The following is an 8,525-nucleotide window of genomic DNA, read 5'->3' as shown; positions in this document are numbered from 1 at the left end:
ACACACGTCCCCTCCCAGGGCACACATGGCCTGTCCTGTGAGACTTGGGCTGCAGCTCAGTCTCCCCCAAACAGTCGAATCCTGAGGACAGTGACCGCAGGAGCCATGGCCGATGCCTGCCTAGGGAGCTGGGCAGGCCTGGCTGTGCCCGCAGGTGGGGTGGCAGGTGTGGCCAGGTGCCAAGTCCACCGTGGACACTCCATTTCCCCATCTGATGAGCTGATGTGAGCACCCTGGAGAAAGCAGACAGTGGGAGACAGGCTTTGCCTTCCAGTGGTTTGTGGACCCTCAGGTCCGTTTGAGCCCTGGTACATTTCTTGGTTGCTGGTAAGACCAAGTTATTTCAGTTCCCCTGCTTCCCAGAGCTCCTGTCCACTTGACACTGACCGACAGACTCAGTAGATGGAGCCCAGGGGTTCCTGCACACACTGGGAATGAGGAGGACACAAGGAAACCCAGGCTGTCTTGTGGTGGCCCCTGCAGGGCCTCTGCAGTGTACAGCCCACAGGGTGCCGCCCTGGGATCCAGCTCTGGGTATGTTCCTGGCCCCACCCTGGGGGGAGCAGCGTCAGAACGAAGCTGGGGGTACTTGGGACTGAAGGGACACACCTGGCTGTGCATGCACAGACACTGTCCGGGTAGAGGGCCCCACAAACTGCATGTCCTGACTCCTTGTGGTCACAGGGAGCTCCTTCCTGGCACCCCCGACACCTGTGCTTTGGGGAGGACACTGGTGCTGCCTGAGGGAGAAAGCCGTGCAGAAGAGGTGGCACCGCAGGGAACGTCTGCAGAGGCCCCATCCTGGCTCCCGGCCCCAGCCTCCCCTTCCTCCTGGCTCACCCCCCCCCACCAGGACAGGCCCTGCTAAAAGCTGGGCTGGATGGTGGTGCGTGGGTGCCTGGCATTAGTGGGGTCTCCTGGTGGTGCGGCTCCTCTTCCTGCAGGGTCTGTGGCAGCAATGTTCCAGGGGTCCTGGCTCCACTCTACAATGAAAAAGTGCAAAGCAGCATGCTTGGGAAAGTTCCATGCTCCATCTCCAGAGGAGAAAAGGCCCAGGACTCTGACGACGGGCTTCGAGCAGCTGCACGCCCAGGGTCCCTGCCCCCATCTCCTCCCTGAACCTCCTCCAGGCCTGGAGAGGGACGGAAAGGTTCCTCCAGGACATGGGGTGTCCCAGGAGGCAGGGTGCAGTCCGCAGGGTGCATGGGCAGAAGCATTTCAGGGGAGAGCTGTGAGGAGGTGACCAGAGAGAGTGCCACGGAATGAAGTGAGAGGTCAGGGCTGGACCCCCAAAGGAGCATCAATGTCACACCTCTGCCTGTCACTTGGCAGGGATGAGGGCTTCTGCAGAGCTGGATGCATAGGGAAGGCCTTCCTCCCACGGGGATCCTGCTTGGATGTGGCAGGAGCAGGGACTGCCCGTCCTCCCCCATACTGTGCCTCCAAGGACTGCCCCTCACAGGCTTAAGAGCAGGGAAGTCAGGCGAGGCCTGGGGACAGTATGGCATCGTACTTGCTACAGGCTTGGACTTTCTGGGATTTCTTGAACATATTTTTATCTAGCCATAAAGTCCAAACTTCAACGGGAATAAAAGGAAGAACAGGCTGGCGGTGCCTTCAAGGAATTACTTTTACTCAAAGCACAGGGTGGCTCTTGTCCCTACCTCCGAGTCAGGTGTGCCAGCCTGGGCGGTCCTGGGGCAGCGCTGGTCAAGCAACATGCACGTGGACGGGAGCGCAAGGCCCCTTCCGGCAGCGGGAGCTGCTGCCCCGAGGGCGGTCCCTGTCCCTCTGCAAGCGGTGGGAGGTAACGACTGTGGTTCCATTTCTACAGCTCATGAGAGGCAGCCTCCTGTGCCGGGGACGGCCACAGCCACCTCTGGGGGCAGGGTCTCCGCGCCGGTCATGCCGGCCCTGCGCGCACCCACTCGCGGTCCGTGGAGTCCCCGGCCGTGCCGGTGCCGTCGGGACCCTGTGAGCTGTCCTCGGTGGCGCTGGCGGAGCGCGTGCTGTCCTCGCGCAGGGCCGGCGCGGGGCTGGCGGCGCGCTGCTGCTGCTCCTTGAGCTCCGAATAGGAGCGTGAAAAGGTGTGGAAGATGGAGGTGACCGGGAAGGCCATGAGCAGGATGCCGCTGAGGATGCTGCTGAGCGCCACCACCTGGCCCGGCAGGCTGCGCGGCACCATGTCGCCGTAGCCCACGGTGGTCATGGAGATGACGGCCCACCAGTAGCTGGCCGGCACGCTGGAGAAGTCGCGCCGCGCGCCCAGCTCGCGCTCGGCCAGGTGCACGAGCGGCGCGAAGAGGGCCATGGCCACGCAGAGGAAGAGCAGCAGCAGCCCGAACTCGCGCGCGCAGCGGCGCACGGTCAGGCCCAGCGAGCGCAGCCCGAGCGAGTGGCGCGCCAGGCGCATCACGTAGAGCACGCGCAGCGCGCGCAGCAGGCGCAGCACCAGCCCCGCGCGCTCCAGCAGCTTGTTGCCGCCCGCGCCCGCGCCCGCGCCCGCCCGCGCCGCGCCGCCCGCCGCCAGGCCCACGAGCAGCGACACGTAGAAGGGCAGGATGGCCAGAATGTCGATGATGTTGAGCGGCGTCCGCAGGAAGGCGCACTTGCTCTCGGCCTGCAGCGAGCGCAGCAGGAACTCGAAGGAGAACCAGGCCACGCACACCGTCTCCAGCACGAAGAGGTTGCGGCACTTGCGGGAGCACTCGCCCTGGAGAGGAGAGGGACACGCGTTGGGGGCAGGGAGGCCTGCGCCCTTGGCTCCCCAGGATGGGGGGATGTCACAGCCAGGCTGCCCTGATTCCGACCCCAACCCATGCAAGTGTGCACTGCAGGAGAGCCAGGGGTGCCCACTGAAACGCCCAATTCCTGTCAAAAAAGGACTCAATTGGAGATTGGCTTGAGGAATGAGCTCAGCTGATCTGCTCCCCAGCAAAACTGGTGAAAATCGTTAAGAAAACAGCCATTCAGAGCCTCTGGAAACAGTCCTGAGGGCAAGCAGCAAATGCAACATCAAGAGACACTAAGAAAATTCGTGAAGGCCAGAGTCCACCCTTTGAAGCAAGACACCCCACCCCCATCCCCAGCCCCAGCTCAGGGAGGAATCTCCGCTCCAGAGGCTGCAGCTCCCTCCCAGCTGGGGCTTTCTCCCCGCAGGAGGAGGCTTCAATGTCTCTCCTCCGGCCCCCAGCTGAGTCCCAGGCGAGGGGGGTTGAGAGGAGAGGGCCACCTCCCGTCCTGCCCCCACACATGCCCGGAGAATACTGGGACCCCGCGCCTTGCCCTGGCTCAGGAGGGGGTTTCATGCCAGGAGGGAGAATTCGGCCTGGGCCTCCCCCTCCCACAGAGCAGGAGCTCTGAGAATGGGGGTCACCAGAGAAAGCAGCTTGCCACTGTCCCCACCCAAGCCGAGAGCTCCCCATTTCTTCCCAAAGGATCTGACTTGTTTGCAGCAGAGTGTGGAGAAGTTCAGGCCTAAAAGTGCCCTCAAGAGCAGTGGAGGTTGTGCTGAAGGAAAGTGGGTCCAGTGACAATGGGCCTGGGGTGCAGGGGAGAGCTGGGGTACAGGATGGAGAGGGGAGCCCGGCTGGGTCAGAACAAGTGCCAGACTCGGCTTCAGAAGCCCCACTTTGATGAGATCTGTTTGTAGAGGAACTGGCAGTTGCTCAGGGCAGGGGCGAGGGCACTGACTGTTACAGGCACAGCTCTCTTTGGGGTGATGGGAACGTGAACGAGCCTCTGGTGAAAGCAGTACAACCCTGTGAATACACGAAAGCCATTGTACACGCGAATGGGTGGGGGATATTCAGCAAATCATGTCAGTAAAGCTATGTTTTCAGAAAGACTTCATTCTGAGCAAACCCCAGAGTGTGGGGCAGGCTGGTGTGGGGACAACAAGCCTGCAGAGACGCTGCCGGGAGTCCCGTTGTTGGCAGCTCAGACCATGGAACATGCAGACCCCTCAGAGCTGCCCAGCTGCGGGCAGCTTGGCCTGGCCATGTCTCACCCCTGACTGTGAAGCCCAGGCGAACCCCCTCCCCAGGTTACATCAGGGTTGAGGAACTGCTAACGTCAGGACACGCAGGTTCTGCTGATGGTCACCGCACAGCGCAGTGTCCGAGCTGTTTGCCGGAGCAGCAGTTTCTGTCCACAGTTGGAAGGCCTCTCCTGGCCATCGCGAGCACACGTGACCTCGACTGTTGCCACTCCAGACGCTCTCAGGAGAAGCAGCACTCACTTCCACTTTATTGCACAGTAACTGGGGTGCTCGTCACACCTGCTGCCTCCCTCGAGGTACCCGGCCACAGGTGAGAGGGGTAGAGAGTGAAGGCCACACACCCACTGGAGACCCTACAGAGGTGGCGGGAAATGGGGCCCGTCGGCCCCTGTGGCTTGGGGCTCCAACAGTGACAGGGGCTGGGGGCTTTGGGTCAGCATGGCCTCTCTGTCCAAGAACAAGGAGCCTCCCCTTCAGTGAGCCTCCGTGACAGCATGACCGCACCAGTTAGCTCTGACAGCTCCTCACTGCCTCCAAGCACCAGGCATCAAAACACCTCCGTGGGCCGAGGCTCGGGGCACTGCAACCGGGGTCACTTCTCCTGGGAGCCCAGGGGAAACAAGGCTCGCACTGGGTGTGTCATTTTGGTTTAGAATGTACGTTTCGGGGTCAGAGAATTCAGCAGAACTTGCTGTGGATGTTTAGGGTTCGGGTAGTTCTAATTTTTGTCCTTGCAGACAAGATGGAAGGAACTATTGAGCAAGTCATCCTAAGCTAAGGCCGGGTCTGGGAGTTTTTCCTTCCGGGGAGGCCACGGCCACTCCTGAATGGCCTGCCATGGACCCAGGACTGGCGCTGAGGTGCAGGCCTTGAACAGGCCAGGTGGGTCCTGAGTGCATGCCCTCTAGGTCCCGCAGCTGGAGGCCACGGCACGGAGGTTCCATGCAGCTGGGGCACACGGGGTGGGATAGGTGGGTGGTCTTGCTCCCCTCTCTGACTGGGTGTGCCCCAAGGTGCCCACAGTGAAGAAGCACATTAATTTCATTGAGGATGCTTTGTTCTTAGGTTCTGAAAAGCTGTTGGCGACACGTGGCAAATGTTTTGCTCAAAGATAATTTAGGATTGAGTGTGTGCCACAAAGTTTCTGGGCGTGCTTTCCAGCTGCAGGTGGTCACATGTGCCTGACAACAGGCCTTTGCTCCTTAGATGTTTCATATTATCTCCAAGCCACTGTGCTTTCCTGCAGATTGCAATGGCCAACTCTAGTGTCACAGCACCAAGGCACCCTGGCGTTTGAAACCCCTCAAGCAGGAGGTGGACTTCCTTAAGCAGAAAGAAATATCTCACATCTGCTTAGTTTGAGACCGTGAGCACAGCACAGGAAGTGCGGGTACAGTGGCGTCCCCAGGAACAGCACTTGTAGCGAGTGGCCCCGGGCTGGAGGCCTGAACGTGGATGAACCTGGAGGACATTATGCTAAGTGCACAAATTATACAGAGCACAAATATGGTGGCATCCAGGTATGTGAGGTATTTGCATTGGTGAACATCCTAGAGGCAGGAAGTAGATGATGGGTTCTGGGGCTGGGGAAGGACACTGGGGAGACCGAGTCGCAGTTTTACAAGATGAAAAGTGCGTACATGGCTGAGGTGGTGCCTGCACCCTGCTGTAGGTGTATTTACACCACTGAACAGCACACTCCAAAATGGACAAGAAGGCAAATTTTATGTATGTTTTACTTCACACACGCACACAACACGGGTGAAACAGAACTTTTGCTCCTGCGGTAGTGCCAACACCCACCCTCCTCAGCACCCACGCCGTACAGTGGCCCGGGTTCACCAACACCCCTCACAGGGTGGTGGGCGGCATGTGGCCATACTCACCAACCCTGCACGACGGCCCTTTAACCTGAACTGACTTGGAAAGACAGTCCCTCTGTGGTGTGAAGTGGTACTTCAGGAAATGGGGAAGGGGTGGGGGTAAACATGAACGGTGGGTGACAAGGACACACCAGGACGCCAGAGAGGATTCTGCAGGGGCCGGCTTGGCCTCTGGGATGTTGTCACTGGTTAGGTCCCTAATGCCTCCTGTCCACTGATCCTTATCTAAATGACCACCCTCCGGCATACTGCATGCAGTTATTGCCACTTAGAAAACCCAAACACATCAAGTCAAGTATCTTATTAGAAGCAGAATCCGAAACTTGGGCCTGGTTAAGACAACTGGAGACAGCTCAGGCATCAGACACCCCAACAATGAATTCCCTGAAATTTACCCATTGAACCTGCAGTCAGCGTTGCCATTCTCTAGGGCACATCAGCTAATGGCCAGTGTTCCAGGAGGATGGGGGCATTTCCCTTCAGCTCCTCACTAACAATGAACCTGCAAGCTCAGCGGAACCTCCCAGCTCAGAGGCTCTGGGGCGGAGCCACTCGGCCTGGCCACAGGAGCAGGCCTGGCAGGCAGGAGCAGGGCACCATCCCGGGGAGGGGCAGGCAGATCCCCCCTCCATCAGAAAATACAGGCGACACTCTCAGGGCAACACTCAGCTGCATCCTTCAAACACTGGAGCATCCTCTTCTCTTCTAACCCACCCACTCGGACCCCACAAACGGCAGCCTTCCGTGACCATTTCCTGAACATTCCACGACACACTCTGCACAAACGCTGATCCAATGACAATGACATTTCTACCCACATTCCACGTGCTGGCATTCTCACAGGACAGCAGGGGCGAGAAGTCTACTGTTTGCTCAGAAAGGAGCCCCAGCTCCTGGATGCAGCCATCCCTGCGGGTGCCTGGGCCTCTGCCCTGGAAAAATGTGGAGGTGGCATCCCATGGGTGACAGGACTTGAGCAGACAGCCCTCTAGACCTTTATGACACTGACTGTTTCAGCCCCAAGGTGACCAAGCTTCAGGGCCTGACTGCTGCAGAAACTCAGCGCAGAAGGTCTGCTGACCAGCCATAGCCCCGCTGAGTTCTTGAACTTGGCCTCTGCTGTCCCTGCACAGCCTACAGAAATAACAGCCTCCGGGGCTCGCCCAGGGCACGTTACCCAGAGCAAGGCAAGGTGGACCCCCGCGCCTGTGCTTTCAACCACCACCCACAGAGGGGTGACCACCCTTCAGCCGGCGCTCCCTCCACCCAGGCCTAGGCCCTGCTGCGCCCATGCTCTGCCCAGGCCACGGGAGGCCGGTCCCCGCCGCCCCCAGCCCGCACTCACCCGCTCCTCCTCGGCGCGGATGTCTGGCATGGTGCTCAGGCAGAGGCCGACGGCCGTGACGGCCACGAAGGCGACAGACACGCAGGCGAAGAGCTTGCCGGCGAGCCCCGAGTGCGGGTTGTCCACCACGTCGCGCAGGCGCCGCCGGCCGCGCGCCAGCCGCCCGTCCGGGCCCAGGGCGCAGCGCGGGCTGTCGGGCGCCGCTCGCTCCGCGGGCCCCGCGCGCGCCTCGGCCGCCTCCTCCTCGCGGCGGCGCAGGCGGCGCAGGCAGCAGCGCTCCAGGCGCGCCTCGTCGATGCCCCAGTAGGCCAGCTCGTCGCGGAAGGCCAGCGCGCAGGGGCCGCGCAGCAGCCTCAGCTTGCCGGCGCGCAGCAGCGCCACGATGGCGCGGAAGGCGCACGGGCTGCGGTCGAAGAAGAACTCGTCGCGGCTCACGTCGTAGTCATCGCACACGCGCAGGAGCTCATCGTGGCCTTGGCAGGCCCGCAGGCGCTCGAGGCGCGCAAGGGGACAGCGCGCCAGCGCGGCCCAGGCCAGGCGCACCCTGCAGCCGCCCACGTTGATGATGACGTGCCGGGCGCGGGCCCCAACGCCGCCGCTGGGGGGCTCCGTGGGCCCCCGGAGCAGGGCCATGGCCCCATGCGCAGGGTCGGGGTCAGGAGGCTGGGCCTACAAAAGGGAATGGAGAGCGTGTTAGGCTGTGAAGCCAGGAGCTCAGCGACACCCGACCACCCACGTGTTTGAGTCCTGGGCCGGGGGACCCAGCGGAACCAAGGACTCCCTCCCGCCCACCCACTTGGTTCTTGTCTCCTGAATACCTGCCGTCTACAGGTGACCCAAACAGCAGACCACGAGCTTTCCAGCATACCCCAGTTAATTGGGCTCCTCAATTTATCTCCTAGAGACTGGGAACCGGCCAAAGGAAGCCTGGCCTGGAGAAGCTGCCTCAGGAGAGCTGGGCCAGGGCCAGACATCAGTTTGTTACTTGATTGTCTTTAAATAAAAATCAGGAGGGAAGAGGGCTGTTATAAATCTGAAAGAGGCTTTATCACCCCAACTTGGACTCTCTCAACAAAATACTAGCAAATAACCATGTGGTCCTTTATCACAGGAATTTACCACAGGAATGCAAGGGTGGTTCACCATACAAGAATAGAGGTAATATACATATTTATAGAAGGAAGGAAGAAACACACACGATCATCTCATAGTTGCAGAAAAAACATTTAACAAAACCTAACATCTCAATTACTATTGTAAAAAACTCTCAATTACTATTGTGTTTCACCAAAAATCA

The 8,525-nt window shown here is 60.1% G+C and overlaps 1 protein-coding gene across 1 annotated transcript; it reads right to left on the bottom strand.

Annotated features, from left to right (window-relative positions):
• Window positions 1–40: 40 nt before the first annotated feature.
• Window positions 41–7,869, bottom strand: KCNG2 (potassium voltage-gated channel modifier subfamily G member 2). Its single transcript, XM_033087187.1, is given in 3 exon segments — window positions 41–2,713; window positions 7,229–7,846; window positions 7,849–7,869. Coding segments are annotated over 3 exon segments (1,449 nt in total). The 3' UTR covers window positions 41–1,903.
• Between the last annotated feature and the right edge of the window lie 656 nt (window positions 7,870–8,525).

The sequence above is a fragment of the Rhinolophus ferrumequinum genome, chromosome 19 (assembly GCF_004115265.2).
Source record: "Rhinolophus ferrumequinum isolate MPI-CBG mRhiFer1 chromosome 19, mRhiFer1_v1.p, whole genome shotgun sequence".
NCBI lineage: Eukaryota > Metazoa > Chordata > Mammalia > Chiroptera > Rhinolophidae > Rhinolophus > Rhinolophus ferrumequinum.
Note: the sequence above shows the minus strand (reverse complement) of the source record. Positions and strands in the feature narration are given on the sequence as shown.